This window comes from Pelmatolapia mariae, linkage group LG7 (genome assembly GCF_036321145.2).
Source record: "Pelmatolapia mariae isolate MD_Pm_ZW linkage group LG7, Pm_UMD_F_2, whole genome shotgun sequence".
Classification (NCBI taxonomy): domain Eukaryota; kingdom Metazoa; phylum Chordata; class Actinopteri; order Cichliformes; family Cichlidae; genus Pelmatolapia; species Pelmatolapia mariae.
The window spans coordinates 23,806,118-23,824,059 of NC_086233.1; the positions used below are offsets into that span (position 1 = coordinate 23,806,118).

General features: G+C 38.5%; 1 protein-coding gene across 1 annotated transcript; it reads right to left on the reverse strand.

Annotated features, from left to right (window-relative positions):
* Positions 1–3,004: 3,004 nt before the first annotated feature.
* glis3 (GLIS family zinc finger 3) lies at positions 3,005–17,714 on the reverse strand. The gene is made up of 9 exons (XM_063478519.1): positions 17,348–17,714; positions 16,539–16,716; positions 15,312–16,458; positions 7,556–7,717; positions 7,344–7,454; positions 5,857–5,998; positions 5,609–5,687; positions 3,785–3,942; positions 3,005–3,126 (listed from the first exon to the last, which is right to left on the reverse strand). The coding sequence occupies exons 1-9, from the start codon at positions 17,712–17,714 to the stop codon at positions 3,005–3,007; spliced, it is 2,466 nt and encodes an 821-aa protein (XP_063334589.1).
* Between the last annotated feature and the right edge of the window lie 228 nt (positions 17,715–17,942).

A 17,942-nucleotide genomic window follows, 5' to 3' on the forward strand; every position in this document is an offset into this window, starting at 1 on the left:
ATTTAGGGAAGAAATGCTTGTCACAGTTTTATGTTTAGAACAGGCCATGATCCTTTTGGGACCTTTTTGTCCACAGTCGATGCTTTGTGTGTCTTACTCACTACTTGACAGCCATTCTCCACTGTTCTCCTTACTATTTACTGACCACAATTTAGCATTTCTGCCAAAATTCTTACTATCCAACTAGTTTTAAATTTAGTAATTGCATCTCACTTTGTGAACAGGTACGTTGTAGTGATGCATATTGTTACTGTGCTACCTCGTGGTCTTTGGTTATGACCTTTCTGACATGCTGCAAAACAATTGGTTGTTTTAGTTAAAACCTGAAGTTTTCATTAGCCAAAGTGGAAAAAAAAGCTCTTGATATATTATTCACAATTATGCTACTTATTGCTGAAATAATTTTGCTTTTTGGTGTCATTTTTAATCATCCTCACTCAGAGGATGAAGGATTTTGTTTTCCATAGGCTGTTTTTTTTATCGTCAACAAATCACACGGCATATGCTAGTAAAGATTTTCAACTTGAAACATGTTATTCACTAAGATCAGATGTTTGATTCAAGTGTTCTGATTTAATTGCTCCCTTAATTTTATGAGGAGCATTTTGGTAATACCTGCACAACTTTAAAACTGGGACAAGTGAACAAACAAAAGACAGCATTGTTAAGAGGCTTCCTACTGCGTAGAAAGCTTAACCAACCACCTGTGTCCACTGCACACTGCACTGCTTTTTTTTTTTTTTTGATTTACAGTACTAAACAGATGCTTTTTAGAAAAGCTGTTGTTGTTGTTGCTAAGCAACTACAGAAACCCCCATCTGAAGCATGACTCTCTTGCTAAAAATTATTTTCAAGTAAAACAGTTTGTTCTTTCAATTTCAAACAAGAAGAAAGCACTGCTGTGAAGACTGTAGCCAAATGGACCCTTGCACGTTTTTTATACTGAAACACAGCAGTTGGCAGTTAATTATTTTTGTAATTTACATTAGCTTATTGCCTTCATAATTTTCTTGTAATACTTATCACAAAGGAGTCGATCTCTTGTTCCTTTTAACTTTGTCTTGTTTTGCATAATGCAAATAAATCTAGGTATAGTTAATAATCTAACAGAGTCAAACACATAAGAACAGTTACATGAGTTTTCCTTTGAATAAGATTCATTGCTGCTATTTAAAGCAGTTTTATAAATTCACTATTCGTACTTTTTCACATGGTTTCGTGAGCCACAAAAACTCAACAACTCGTACCTTTAATTTTGTATTATATGAGTACTGTGATATTCAATATGTAAAAGCAAGCGGGTGTCCTCGTAAATGATCAGTGTGGTAAGTTTTCAAAAAAAAAAAAAATGTCAGTCAGAAACTTGAATGAACTGACTCACACAGTGTTTGAGAACTGCCTAGCAAGAGAACGTTTGATTTACCTCCTCTTTCACGAACTACTCCCAGTGTAATGATTGCATTTATGTGCCATTGCTTTTGTAAGTTATCATAACCACCAATGTTTTAAATTCTCCACTGGTGTGCCACTTTCATGTTTTATAATATAAATGCTTATAGGTTTGATCTGTGCTCACATGCATTTGTTTTTGAGTTTTCTTTTAATGTATATACATTCCATTAACCTGCCTGAGACTGCAGATGAAAATTAGCCTGTTCATCCAAATCATTTACACATTTGACCCAAGCACTCATGTTAATTACTCTCCACTGTTCCTAAAACAAGCATTCCTCCAAACAACAAAACACATAAACACCACGTCGGTGGTTTTGCATGCAAGATGTTAGCTGATTTTGAAATCATATGGGTTGCTGCAGATTTAAAAATTTCCTTTGTGTTAATTGCGAATACAATATATTTTTGTGCTTGCTTGTTTGCATGGTAATAAAGCTTAAAAACCCTTCCACTACCAGCTCAACCCAAAGCAAAAAAAACAAAACATGTTTTTAGATGTCCATTTAAAATCAGTGGTGCAGATGAAAGTGTTAGTGTTTGATACATACCCAAGACTCAGAAGAATTGTCTGAAATGATCCACATGGTTTATCACAAATAGTAAAGTCATCATTTTCACACATTCTGGCACACAGGCTCATTTACCATTTTTTTTTTGTTTTTTTTAAAGAAAACTAGAATTATGTAAGACAGACTGCTATTATTACAGCTAAACTTGCGCTGAATACAAAAACCTCTAAAACCTCTAAAGTGGCATTTATCAGTGCATGCCCAAGTATCCTGAATGTTTGAAAATACCCCGTGATGCTGGCGTTATTACAATATACATTGGTTAGCAACATTTGCACTGAAATCCAATGCAATAAATAAAGAAACAGGCAACAATTAAAGCGTATATATACACACACATATATATACTGTAAAAGTGCTTTATCTCCAGAAGCTTGTGTGGGTTCCACAATGTAATTTTCTTGCTGTGTGGACACAAACTGTAGTAAGGAAAAAGCTTAATAAAAATATTTAAAAACATTTAAAATCATTGTTCACTCACACTCACAGCAGATTACTAAATTCAAACAACAGCTCATGAACATTACAGTCAATGGCATTCTTGCTACGTAGTTACACAGCCATGATTCTAAGAAAAAACCTTAATAAACGGTTCCTTGCATACTTTGATCGCAGTGTTCAATATTATGCAAAATGCCAACATAAACTACTCAAAGTGCTCACTACTTGTTGCACACAAGTGAGGAAATAACCTAAATTACTCTAAACATAAAAATCTTCGAGGCACAGACATTAATTTACATTGATTACTGGGAATAGGAGCCTGGGTGTTGAGTCAGACAGTACGGTACATTTACAGGAATTTAGCTGCAGTTGGGTGTAAGAGTCAATTCCTCAATTTTGACTTAACTCGGGGAGCTGTTTTATGATTGAATGTTCTTTTGTAAAAGAAGCTTCCTCCAGGTTCCAGTGTCACGTATGTCTTCTTCTCATTAAACACAGAGCAGTTCAAAAGGAAAGGAACCCACACGTGAGCCAGATCATCCCTCTGTATAGATGCAGGAGATGTGACTTGTGTCCTGGTCCATCACACTGAAGAAATCCCCTCCATGTAATTCTTGATTAGCAGCTAAATTTTCTGCTTGATAGTGGACACCAAATCCTGCACACACACACACACACACACACACACACACACACACACGGAAATATAAAAATACATGCATTTATGTAGAGGTTATTTAAAGATTTGCTTGAGTCACATTGTTAGGATTATTACGAGCTGAAGAGAGGCCGTCATTAAAGGTATGAATGTGCATACGGTCATAAGCAAATATTCCATTAGAGAACAAGCCACATCACCCTTTCATTCTTACTATGACAAAGAGCACAATTTAAGAATGTAGTTTTTAGATACTATAATGCTATAATCCAGTAGAAAAGCAGCATTAAACCTAAAAAACTGTTTCTGAACACCTTGTAAACAACACCGTCGTTGTCAAGACTGGGAGGGGGGGAGAGGTAAGGTGATATCTATTTAAAGGTACACAAAGTGAAGCTGCCTGATTATGTCTAACTAGAAAAATCACCAGCCACCTGCTACACATCATAAAAATAAAGATAAACTGCACGATTATTGTGCATGTGAGAAAATCCATTTAAACAGACTGTCAAACCGCCCACACATTTGCTAATAGGCTCTTCACATTTGCACACTTCTCAGAAAAAACAACAACAACAACAAAAAAAAACCTCCCTTCGGGCGTAACTGCGTTTACATGAGTATTTTGACAAACTTGAAGAATAATGTGATTTCAAACCTGGGCTGCGATTTGCCATGTCAGGAGGCTGGCTAACCTGCTTCAAATCACAGCTGTTCTGCAGGGATGTCCCACAGGGAGGATGCGGGAGGCAGGTGGAAGAACAAGGTCTGCACTGGTCCCCAGGGAAGAGCTGGCAAGGGGAAGGATCAACAAACCTGAAATATTTCACAGTAAAATGAATACTCTGCTTGTAGAATTAAGATCATTTTATATAAATTAGCTTAGCTTTTTTTTTTTTTTTTTTTTTTAATATATTGCTTGTATTTTACAAACCACTTAAAAGAATGGAGAACATCTCCTGCTGTCATCTCAAACTCAATCTTTGCTACATTCATGTAATGAATGAAGAATTACAGCTTTCACTTCATATGTGGCACGACTTCCCATGCAGCTGGCTTCACCTTTTTCTCTTTTTAATTCTCTGCCTAACATAACTTTTGTTCGCCAGTGAAGACACGTGTGCTCTTTATTTTCTGCTCTGAATGGAAAAGCATGTGCAGTGCTGCTAATCTCAGGTTTTTAAGTTACAGAGTTCATGCAGATTCATTCGCTGTGATTGGTAGTTCGTCTAAGCATAACATATGTACTCTGTCGGTACTTAATGATGTATTACACCATGCCATCTACACACTGCAATCTGTGCAGCACAAGCTCATTCATGCTATTATCAACCATCACAGTGTAAGCAAAACAGTCTGCCTGCTTTACTCCAGGCAACGTACATTTTCTTTTAATCTTCATATATTACTTTCTACCAGTCAGAAATAGTCATCAACATTACTTTTATAAATATACGGGGTTTTTTTGTAATTGCAGAAAGAGTACATTTAAATATCATCCAAGGCCCACTGCAGTCTACTCCTCTGCTTTCATTTGGGCCAAGTAACACATTAGCATGTCTGCTTGTGTCTATCAAGTTTATCAAGTATAAACAGGCCAAAGCTTGCAGACAATCCACAGACTGAGTGGGAACTGAAAGGAATCACAGAAAAGTGTACAAAAATGGCAACCAGGATTTTACAATTGATTTAACGTCTAAAAGGTAATTATAGCACCCTCTCCTCCCATTCAACCTCAAATTGTATTTTTGGGGATTTTATGATTCACTTATTGAATTCCTCAGCTACTCTTGTCGGTGGCTATAGCATCCATTAATGCTAGCAGTTGAGACCAATGAGGCAAAGTAAGGTTTTCTTTCACATGCTGAATGTCCACACCGCGTCCTGCAGTGAATGCTTCGGCCTACCGCTGATATTAGGACAATAAATGCCAGCAAGGAGTCGTGAGCATCTGGCTGCTCGGGACGACAGAAATCCTTTATCACATGCATTGAAGTGTATAGATGAAGGGATGTTTTCCTATGGGTCCACAAGTAAAATGTGTTGCTGGTCATTCCCAACCCCCCCCCCAAAAAAAGAAAAAAAAGAAAGAAGCCTCTCCTCTGCCATATGATCCACCCACACACCAAATAAAAAAAGAACGGCAACAACAAGAACAAAAAACAACTAGCCTTTGGACTCCTTCATCAGGGTGGTTTCTTTTAAACTTATTCTGATTATGAGCTTAGAGTCTTGAATCCATGACAACCAATGTTTAAGTCGACTGTTTCAGTTAATCAAGAGAGAGAAACAGAGAGAGAGAAAGGTTTGTGAAGAATTTAAATCAGTCATGGTTAGACTTCTAACTGTGCCAGTGGGAATACAAAATGAAAAGACAACACCAATACTGAAGCTAATTAAATATAAAACATGAAAATGAAGCTATTCCTATAACAGTGAGATGACTATAATGACATTAAACAAAATCTAGATGGAGCAGTACCTGTAATTATCTTGCAAGGAGGAGGAGAACAACAGACTCAGGTGAGGATTGCTGCAGGAGTCTTCTCCCTGTGGAGCAGCTGGGGAACAGAGATGACAGACACTTCAGGGCTGTCCACCACAGCCTAAATCTAATGGATAAACCTATTATGTGCACATGGTTGCAGGGACATATGCTTACTTTACAACCCCCCCCCCCCAACTATATACATATATATATATATATATATATATATAGCTTACACATACCGGAGTATGACTCATGGGAGGCACCAGGCGATAGGTTCAAGTTGTTGTCTAGCTTTGCCAGAGGAGAGAGGCTTGGCTGCAGAGGGTGGATGGTTAAACAGTCTGTCAGGGTGTCCTGGGTCACATCAGCAGTGGATTTTATCTATACAAATAAAAAGTAAACATAAACAACATAAGGAGTGATGATAACAGTTCAGTATTAGCATTGCTGTAATATTTAGTGTCTAGTTCTACAGCCATTAAACATTTATAATGAATAGTTTTGAAATGTTGTGAAATCATGTGTGATGAGTTTTAGTTTTCTTTTCATGTATGAGTAAAACACCTTCAAGTCTCTCATATTTGACATTATTTTCATGCCTTATGTGACAGGTCATATTGAGCACTTGTTATTTTTTAAATGTTTAAACGCTAACATGGAAAGTCAGTCATACCGAGTGAAGTTTAGCTATTATTTTCTATGAAAATAAACAAAAGCTATATTAAGGTTAATTCAAAGCATCTTCAGTGGGAATCCGGCCAAGATGTGACGCATGCCAAACCATTCTGGACCTAGTTTCATCACTTCAGTATCTGAGAAAGCCCTTTTAATTGTACTTTGGACTCAAGCCCATTTACGGCCTTCATAAATTCACAAAGACGGAGAAAAAAAAGGCTATAAGATCCTCGTGAGTGTTGCTATATTGTATATGGCAAAGATTCTGCACGTGTCGTTAATCTCAAACAAATATAAAATCCAGCTGTTCTTGAAAATCACATGTACAACAAAGATTCGTTATTTAACTTCTAAATGAAAAAAGTTGAGAAGATGCGAGACTTTTATAAAGTGTCACCTTTTTTTAGTAACAACTTATCTTCTTTTGTCCGTATCTATGGCGACAGAAACTTTGGGTGCTAAAGAGCATCGCTCACATTCGTGGCAAAATCCAAACTGCAACACTTGTGGGCTCTAAAGAGAAACTAAATAATGGAGTGGCCTTAAGTGTAAAATAAAGGCTGCGAAATAGAACTACAAAACTGCATGTAGCTTTTGTGCACGTTATGCCAATGTTAACATAAGTATATTGCTAGTTATTTTTATTTAACAGCTTGCACACCTACATGTAAGTTAATAAAAGTCAGGTTGAAGTGAAGTACATTTTTCTGCGTACGCTTAAGTTGCAGAGTAAACAGAGTGGGATGGAAGGCACTTCACATATAGTGCCTTGAGTTAATTAAGACAAAAGACAGCACAATGAAATGAAACGTGTAGCTCTCTCATTAACGTGGTCTCTTCTCTCTTCATAATTTAACTATTGACAAAGTGTGGTAGTCCTCACTCACTGAGGTTCACATAAGGTCTTTTATTAATCCAGTTTAATTTTTCAGTCAGTGATCGGTACGTTGTTCACTCAGTGTGATGTTTCTGGGTATTAATACTCTGCATTGTAGGTAATGTATTGGCAAGAACAACTCTCTTTGCAGTGTTATGGAGACATGGTACTTGCCTTCTTTCGTAAGTGTCGTTCTTTTGTTGAGTGGGACTTCATATGTTTCCTCAAGGAGCTGGGATCAGTGTAACGCTTTGCACAGCCAGGCACCTGGCATGCATATGGCTTCTGCACAAGCACATATAAACACACATGTAAGCCCACGATGATGCAAATTACTGAAATACCATGCATAATTGTACATGCGTTGTTGCTGGGTTGCCGCTCACTGTGTCCAGGTGTGTACGCTGGTGCTTAGCTCTGTCACTCGAGTTGCTGAAAGCCTTGTGGCAGCCTGGGTGCTGACAAAGATAAGGTTTTTCCCCCGTGTGGCTACGCAGGTGGATCTTTAGATTTTCGAGCCGAGAGAAAGCCTTGTTGCAACCTTCGAACTGAAAATACAGTAAAAGTTTTTTCACAGATTAGCAGCATTTTAAATAGCACTTTAAAAAGAAAAGTCCAATGTGTTGTTGAGTATGTGTTTGGCATATCAGTGTCTGACAAAAGGCAGCTGACCTAAGAGGGCGAAGAAATACTGAACAGAAAATTTACTGTCCTTTATTTTTAGCTGACATTCAAGTAAGCCTTACTGTTCACTGCTAGTTTCATGGATGATTGGAGATGAGCTTTGAATCAGTAACACCTCAGAATGGACAAATACTTGGGGCAGACTGAGGTGATTTTACAGCAAGTTTGTTATGTAATCAGAATTAGAACTTGCTGTAGTGAACAGCAAGTTCTGTTTTTAATATCATGCAAGAACACTGTCATCTACCTACAAAGGTTGTAATCATTGTGTGGAATTGTACATATAAATCAAATGTTTTGAAAAATGGACTTGAGTGTTTGGAAAGCGTTAGGATTTATTTTTGTTGGAGAAAAGGCACATACAACTACAGTCCACTGAAAGAGTTTTTGATTCCTTTTTCATTTCTTAGTTTTTGCATATTTGTCACACTTGAGTGTTTCAGATAATCAAACAAATTTTAATATTAGAAAAATATAACCCAAGTAAATAAAAATGGTTGTAAATAATGATTTTGTTTATTAAGGGAAAAAAACTATCCAAACCTACCTGGTCCTGTGTGAAAAAGTAACTGCCCCTCCCCTCCCCTCTGAGCTAACTGATTAACCAAATTTTTTTGGGGAGCTGAGTTCAGTTTCACTAGCCACACCGAGGCACAAATGGAGAAAACTTGGAACATTGGTGAAACTTCCCTAGCAACATTACTCCAAGAACATATCAACGACTAATCCAGGATGTCACAAAACAACCACGAACAACCTATTAAACAACTGCAGGCATCACATGCTTCAATTAAAGTTAGTGTTTATGAGTCAACAATAAGAAAGAAACTGGGCGAAAACGGCATCCATGGGCAAGTTTCAAGGAGAAAACCACTGCTGATCAAAAAGATCATACATCACTTTTGTGAAAATATTTTGATGAGACAAAAGCTGAACTGTTTAGAAGGTTTGAGTCCCGTTACATCTTAACAAAGCATGCAGTTAAGAAACGTGGCAGTGTGATGGTCTGGTGCCTGTTTGCTGGTTTAGGACCTGGACAACTTGCAGTAAATGTCAGAACCATGAATTCTGCTCTCTACCAGAAAGTCACGAAGGAGAATGTCCACCCATCAGTTTATCATGCTCTGAAGCTCAAGAGAATTTGCGTTATGCAGCAGGATAATGACCTGAAACACGCCAGCAAGCCCACCTCTGAATGGTTCATAAAAAACAAAGGTTTTGGAGTGGCCTAGTGAAAGCTTTAAATTTGATTGAGATGCTTTGGCATGACCTTAAATCCTTTGATGTAGCTGAATTAAAACAACTCTGCAGAGAAGAGTGGGACAAAATTCTTCCACAGCAATGTGAAAGACTCATTGTTAGTTGCTGCAAATTCCTGATTGCAGTTGTTGCTGCCAAAAGTGTCATAACCAACTTTTAGATTTAGGAGTGTAGTGACCTTTTTCACATATATAGGACCTGGTAGCCCTGGATAGCTTTTTTCCTTTACAAAATAAATCATAAAAGCACGATTTATATAGCATTTTGTATTTACTCAGGTAATCTTTGCCTAATATTAAGATTTGTTTGATGATCTGAAACATTTAGGTGTGACAAATTTGCAAAAGTACTAGAAATTAAGAGGAATAATTATATATAATTATATATAAAAATATATAAACCCTTTGGTTTACATTTCACACAAATACAGAATTTGAAGTAAATTAATACCTTTGATGCTGGTAGCAACACCAGCAGGGGTCAGTGTTTTTACACTCATACGTCTATTGTTTTTGTTCTTGTGTGTTTTCAATCTTCTGCCTTGTATAACCTTGACAGCAGTTGGTTGAAACAGAAAAAAAAGAAGAAAAAAGTAAAAGAAAAGAGTTGACTTTTTAGTAGACTTGATAGATTTACTGTAAATCTGATGACTAAAAATTAAAGAAATACGCTGCAACAGCATCATACACATGACCTCCCACATGCTCAGTGGCTGGAGCTTCTGGAAAATACTAATGCCCTGGTAATTCCAACGAAGAAAACAACTACTTCTGCAGTATAATGTGACCACAGTGACTTCATTGTGGAAATATGTGAATCATCAAAGCTTGTCTTTGGTAAGGCCAGGACCTTACTCTCCCTCTTCCTGCTCACAGGGGGGTTTGGAATGTCTTTAGTAAGCCTCATGGACAAAACACATAGACCATGTCTGATATTGTTATTTTTCCTCCAACACTGAATTCCTCACATACTGATACCTCTCAGTCATCACTGCCGAAGCTAAATTAATTGCTAATCTTTTTTCATCACGACTGCTATTTATTATCAACATCTATTCTCTAGAACACTAACGAGCACATACTGTTTGCAATTAACCTCACAACAACATATTTTTCACATCACAGTTTGCTAAATGTTTCCAGCAAAACTATTGTTCCAACTCGCTGTTATGCCGATCATTTTTTGCACGTTGCACGGAAGCTGGAAAACGCATTTGGTCCAGGCTGCCGAAGACCAGATACAAAGAATTCGTAATAATTTCTCAAGGCAAATGCACTGCATTAAAAACGTAACAAAACGGTACAATGGAACAACCAATCAAATGCTTTACATAACCTCTTTCAGTGCATGAGAATAATGGAGCACTCTTTCCAATTCTGATTGTTCCCTTACAAAGGGTTGCATTGGCAAAATAGACCAATCCTAAATACACGGTAAAGAAAAGAATTAACAAAATACCCCCAAACCAAACTGCCTCTAGAAAAAAAACAGCATAGACAGAGATAAATAGTCTCTCAGAGCCACAGTGGACAGACAAGTGAGAACCAGCATGCAGCTGAATCCCTGCCAGGACTCCAGGACTATCTGAAGGGAAGGTAACTGTGTAACTCTCTTTCTTTCTGTCTGTCTCACGAAGCTCTCATAAAGCATAGGGGGCTTTTTAGTCTGTAACAAGGGACATTTGGCCTGAAAAGAAAGCAGTATGGCTCCTCAGTGTTGATGAGTGTTACAGCCAGCTTCTGACAGGCCCTGGCAGGTACTAATGCCCTGGCTGAACAATGACAGCTCCAGTCTGTGCCAGCAGACTCTGCCCGGTGCCCAGTGTTACTCTGAGGTCAATTCACTCTGGAATCCACTCTTCGCTGTTTCACAAGTGATATTTCTGCTCCTTTCTTGATCGTATTGACTACTATTGTTTTTTCTCTCTCTGCCGTCACTTACTTCTAAATTTCACATGGAATTGAACATTTTAAGTGAGACTCTGCAGCCTCTCAGAAAAACACAAACAAACAAAAAAAATATGAATTATTTTGAAGTGATGACTGAGTTAGATCACTCTGAACTATTGTAAAAATGGCTCTTAAAATGTTGCCAGACCTGAAATCTCATCAGGCATGCCTTTAGTGGCATTGGCAAGTGATCAGGTTACAAGTGGCTCATGTAAGGACATTTAAAGTGAAGAAACTCCAATTTCATCATCATACATCGAAAAAGACACTGGCTGATATTGAAGGAAAAGCAGGCAAAATTAATTATTGTGTTACTTGATATACACTATTATCAATCTGTCATATTTCAAATTCTGATTAATGAAAATTAGGTAAGGTAAGTAAGATGGATATATTTTTTAAATTATTACTTTCAGAGTCGTGGTGATATTAGAAAACACTGCTTCCACAATGTACAAGCGACTCATACCAGAGAACGAGGCATGTCTCTACCACCTGAGGAGCCATGCAATCTGTGCAAACAGCACAGAATATATAAAAAAAATCAAAAAATAAAAAAAATCTTGCTGCCACATCATGGCTGTGAAAATCTGTTGTTTGGACTCAAACTATCCCTTTAAAATCTTACATGCTTAAATCATAGAGACGCACAAACCCAGGCATACATTAACAAACTCATCAATCATCATTAAACAGACTGTCAGATATCAGGTGCAAGTCTGGGCCTGCCCTATCTTTACTGTGTAACAAGAGCTACCTCTTTCTTGTGGTGCGGGCTTGAACATTTCATAAACCTATAAAGCATTTTTTTTTTTTACCTGCCAGTAATTCCCTGAGAAAAGCAAGGCTCTACATCCTGGATGTCAGTTTCTCTAAATATAAATGTATCAGTTGCTCTCCTAACTTTTCTCATTTTGTTTTAATATCTAGCAAAAACCTTATTAATAACCTTTGAATTGTATTCTGGTTAATGAATATGTTCATATAAGCAGAGAAAAAAAAAGAATGAATTACAGCAATAATGTTTAGCCATGACCTTAAATAAAAATATCTTATTAAGGCACATGCGCAATAAGTTTAAATGTGTTTTCTTCTTATTCTTAGAATTATTCTGTTGCAGACGTCGTATCAGTTCTGCTTTTAGCAAGTAGGTTGTACCCACTGGATTGAATCATTATTGAATGATTACAGGGAATGCAAACCCATCCAATGATTGCAGCCCCATGGCAACAGACCTGGTTTCAACTAATAAGTGAGTATTTTGGATCAAAAGGTCGACTGCAGGCATGCACGCTGTTAAAAATTAACTTGATGAAAGCAGCGACATGAAGCATGTTTGGCCGGTGGTTTGTTAATTAATCAACTTACTTTGGTATTTTCACAGCGAGAGTGATGACAAAGCAAAGCAGATAATACAATTCAAACATTTTATTTTACCTGCCTGACTATAAGTAAAAGTGCAGAAGTGTTGATGGTATCAACTTTTTTTTATTACTTTGGTTTAAAATTTAATATTTCAACAATTACCAAACGTGTTGGGTCCAGACATTTAAAGGTCCGAGGTAACGTATTCTACTGATTTTAGTAGTTTGACATTTATGTCTTTTCATAAAACATCTCAACAAATAGTGGTTGAAGAGAGCCACATTTTCCAGGCAATGAGTCCTCACTACTTCGGCGATCCCCTTGAACCAACCCTCATTTCTTTATATTTTGCCAGACTTTCTTGTAATTTTTTAAAGTGGTCTTGAGCAATAGTTCTCCAGGCTTTCAAAGTTTTTTTTGGACATTAATTGCTTTTTTAAAAACTCATTTTCAGTTTAATCCTTGTACCTCACCATGTTAAAGGAAAGTTTTTTGTTTCTTAAGCCACTTGACATTGATTTATGAATCATACGAGACTAAATAGCGACCTTAATCAAGGGATGAACAGGTTGTGTCTACCCACAACAGACAACTTAACAAAGAACAAATTCTAAATTGTATCTTTGTGCACTTTTTTACTAGCAGCCTGTCACAAAAACATGTAATTTGTTCCCATTTCTTTAGTAAAACTGAAAAGCTGAAAAAGATAAGTCCATGGAAAATGCCAAAAAATAAAATAGTATTTTTTTCTGATGTGAAGGACAAAAGAAAAAGTTGCAAGCTTTAAAAAAAAGCCCAACTCTACAGCAGAACAGTATCTAAAAGTCACGTCCTTAAAAAACAGAAAAAATTTCCAGCAAAAACCTGGCATAGGACCTAAGAAATCCATCTGGCCCTTCAGTTGGTCCATCTACTGTTCATTGAAGCCTCATCAGAAATTCGTAAGGAAGGGAGAAAAGGGTGAAGTATGCCAAATTACACAAGAACTGGCCTGAAAATCAGTAGCAACAAGTCTTGTGAAGAGATTGCTCCATACTTTAAATTAAATTATTTTCCTCACCAATATGAAAAATGTCAGGAGACAGGTACAACAGTTAGTGCCTATAGTCATCTGTCTCAGTTATGGTGTTGGTGATGGTCACAGTGTCAACACAAAAAATACTATCACCAAGTACCAGATTTTAATCCACCATGCAGTGCTATATGGAAAGGAACTGACTGCCAGTGGCTTCATATTCCAGCATGACTCTGATGGCAAACACACTGCCAGTTCAATGAAAGCATGCCCAAACTATCAGTCATGGATTGGCCTCCACAGTGCCTGGAGCTCAACATTATTGAAGCACTTTGGGATCATTGTGAAAGTGAACAGAACAAAAAGTAAAACACATTGAATGTCCTCCAAGAACTCTGTAGAACTATTACAAAGACTACTTAAATAAATCACATGAAAGCTGCCTAAAAGAGTTCAATCCGTTATGAAGAATAAAGGTGAATAACAGTGATCATACCAAATATTGATTTTCAAGCTCATCAGAATTGTATAAACTGTCTTTTTGCCTAATTTTCCATGTATGTTTGAGCATGTTTAAATTAGTCACTGCGCCTGTTTCCAATTTTCCAAGCAAAATATAAAGAAATGCAGGGTGGCTCAAGCTGTTTACTACAGTAAATCGTCCACTGAAAAGACAACATAAAACTTGATATAACTAGACATATTGGCTATTGTTATTGATCATCAACCTTTTCCTCCTGTACTGCCAGACATTAAAAATTAAAAGTATCTTTAGATCTAACCTTATTATAAGATTTTCAGAGGGTTTTGTGGTCTTATGAGGATGACTTGTAACTACCATCATCCCAACGGGCCAATTTAGAAGAAACTAGAAGATGTTATCATAAATCTTTGTATTACAATTTTTCTGTTAAAAGCTTATGAAAAGATAATATCTGCTTAATATTTACACGTTAGCATTTAGCTCAAAGCACAGCCTGAATTGAAATCTATGAGTGAATACAACAACGGCAAAGATGGTGGTAGAAGTATAATTTTTTAAATTGGTAAATGATGGCTGCCAAGTGTTGTAACTTACTTCTAGAAGGAATTTGGTGCTACAACGTGAATATGGACTCATAGTCTTGTTTTTACATTGGATTTTGACTCTAGGATGGAAAAACCAACCAGTAAATAGATTATTAAACCGCAACAGATCTAAGAGAATTACATCACTTATCTCGGAGACACAAATCTTCATTAATAATCATGGATGGATAAAGTCTGTCTCACTAGCCAAACAGCTCCTGACTACAGGGCATCAACCTTCCCAGAACCACCGCCAAGTTTGTCAGATGGTGACCTGGCAAACTCCTGGCAGCTGACAGGCAGAGTTGCTACGAGAGGGCTGTAGTGCCATGCCAGATCTAAAGTTCTGTTCTGTGCCTCCTTTGTGCTGATATAATACGGATATAATGGAGTTAACTCCCATGTCAATTATCACAGAGCTGTGCTAATTATTCCATGGCTTAAGTTAGAAGAAGAGAGGGAGCCTATATTTCTGATCTAAACACTGGCTATAAACTCTGGGCACATGAAGGAATTTGCTGGAAACTAGGCACGGTGGCTTTGAAGCAACAATCCGAACTGAAAGCAGCGAGCCTTGACATTCATTGTCTACTTGCTTTGACTGTATTTACTCAGCTTTTTTCACCAGTTGAGTAAAATACATATTCATCTGATTAAAAGCAAGCCTTGCTATCTGCGTGTTGTTTCAAGTGAGATAGCGTGCAGCATTTTTGTTTTTTCAAGATGCAAAGAAAAAAAGTAAAATATTGAATTTAGTTGCATGAAAACTTGAATGAATATAGAAATGTCTGCAAGATATACCGAGCATTTGTTGGGTTTTTCTCCTGAATGGACCCTCATGTGGATAAGAAGCTTGTATCGTGCATTGAATGGCTTGAAGTTGCGTGGACAGGCTGCCCAGTAACATGTGAAATCCTCAGCCTTCCGCTGGTCCACATGCAGCTTTTCTATGTGCCTTACCAACTCCTCCTTTTGGTCATAAACTGCATTGCAGTCCAACCACCTGCAGCAGTGAGCCCCATACTCCTCCAGTTCTCCTTCTTCTTCCTCCAGCATTGGAATCTGGGGTAAAAAACTGACCCCGTGCCTGGGATGGACCGGGGGAATGGCACCCTTTGTGACAGGGTCCTGAGTAAGGGGCTTTTTTTTGCACTGATGTCTGGAGAGGTGAATGTGCTGGTGTGAGTGGTAGGGTGGTGGAGGCCCATGTGGAGGAGTGGATTCTGAGACAGGAGTCAACAGCGATGGCTCTAACTGTAGAGGTAGCAGCATTTTATTGGCGGCTGGGCTGCAGCTGTCTGAGGTCTTCTCCAGCACCCCTTCTTCATCTGGGAGGCACTGCTGTTCCACCACCATGTTAGCCATCTGGCTTTCCAGGCCCATTCCCTCCTCAAGCATCTGCATATTTCCACATGTCGACTGCGGGGCCAGAGCTTGTGAAGAGCCTGTCATGCTGTACAGATGGCTCTGTGGGATGCAGCGGCCTCTCACGCCCAGGAAGTGACCGTAACTCTCGGACTGAACAGGTGAGAGTGTGGGGTGGGAGGCTGGAGAGGTATAACCGTTGATATATGCTACAAGTGAGGTAGGTGATGTGCGTATAATGGAGTTAAAATCTATACCCATGACATCTGACAAAGGCGACATGGAGAGTGCTCTCTTCTTAGCGCGTGTCTGTCTGGGGCTTCCGGCCTCACCTGCAAAGAGGTATGAAGGCAAGGAGGCAGAAGTGCTTGTGCCACCGGATATGGTCGTGCCCGACATGGCCGTGCCAGGAGAAAGGCTGAGCTGCTCGCCGCCCTCGCTGGCTTGGGCAGAGCACTGAGGTAATCCCAGAGGAGGAAGCACACGGTAACCATATGGCCAGTCATGTCTGCCACTAAACATTGACTGTGTTTCAAACAGACTGAGGGTGGTGGATGCCAAGGATTCTCTGGACAGTAAGGACCTGAAAAAAATGGTTGTGATTCACTTGAGCAACACTCTTAACTCTTTTATCGGCACATAACATTTACTGATATCACTCACCTGGTGTCAGAGAGGGGAACCGGCACACTATGAGACTGCGGAGGAGGGTGAGGCACTGCGGGTCCTGCAGTATATGGCTGGCCTTTGACAAGAGCCATGGGACTGCTGGTCACTGTTACATTAACAGCAGCTGCTTGACCAAATACATCCATGGTAGGCCCAGACAGAGAGCAATCTGCTGGACACAAGCCCAGAATTAAATAAGCAAAATATCCACATGGGATATGCAAGCTAAGCAAAAACAAATGTTCACAAATCAGTTTAAAGCTTTGCAATAACATTACGCCACTGTCAGGAAAAGCCACTGAAAACAATAATTCAAACTGAAATACCGCACATTAAGTGGGCTATTCTTTAACTAATATTATAGAGCAGATTATTTCCCTCACCAACCAGGACAGAGACACTATCTGCTCTGTTAATCACTAATGAGCTCTTCATCTGCTTGCACTTTTCTGTGGAAAACTGCACTTTTAGGCCCTGTGCTTGGTAAATTGTTAGTAAATATGAGAACAAGATGTCTAACAGAAGGAAAAAAATACAGAAGATGTCAAGAATGCAGAGGAAAAGTACACTTTTGGCTCCAGGGAAGGGAAGAAGTTTGAAAACATTACTGCTATTGTTTTATTTTTTATTTTTTTATGGGATATGTGCACCCTGATTTCTCAGTTAAAATTGAGACAGATTGTGTGCTGAGCTGCGCTTTCAGAGTATTACACTGTTTTAAAGCTAGAAAGTCTCATTTACATTTTCCTCACACAAGTGGGTTAGTTAGAATTGAGTAGACAATTCTTTTTTTTTTTTTTTACCTTTAAAGCTGTCAGAGAGTCTTGTCTGTATGGCAGTTGCCCCTTTTGTGTTTATAGGATGTTGAGTAGGTGGTTGCTGGTGCGGGGATCTACTCGGCATGTTTAGATGTTTTCCATTGGTCAACACCTGTCTGCGAAGACTCAGGCTTGGCAGCATAACATGAGTTTCACTCTGTTTTTCACAGGCAAAGGAATGAACGGTCCCTCTTTTCACTTTCTGCATTCTCCCAGAAGAGGAACTAAGGTTGCTCTGCTGAGAGGAAGATACAGGCATCCTGATGGACTGGGACTGGTGTCCTCTGATCACACTTAGCGATGGGGACACATTACAAGGTGACACCAGGAGCTGACACCCTTTCCCGCTCATGGCTATGGCAGATTTCCCAAAAGTCTGGAGTGCAGAAGGAAGCTGATTCAAGTAGTTGTGTTTGCTTTATACAGAAACTGGTAAACCAAGGCTCACACCTAGGAAATAACCCAAGCACAACAAAACATAAAACATACGGTATATGTGCAATAACATATCTAAATAAAGCATTTTAAAAGTAAACCAACAATGTACAGTCTGTGTACTTTGGCACAGAACCACTCAACC

Bases quoted from the DNA above. Each gene is read 5' to 3' on its own strand.
- glis3 (XM_063478519.1), bottom strand. From the start codon at position 17,714: ATGAGCGGGAAAGGGTGTCAGCTCCTGGTGTCACCTTGTAATGTGTCC. The intron at 16,717-17,347 runs GTAAAAAAAAAA...GCTTGTGTCCAG, and splicing joins ACTCTCTGACAGCTTTAAAG to CAGATTGCTCTCTGTCTGGG. The intron at 16,459-16,538 runs GTGAGTGATATC...CATTTTTTTCAG, and splicing joins GTTCCCCTCTCTGACACCAG to GTCCTTACTGTCCAGAGAAT.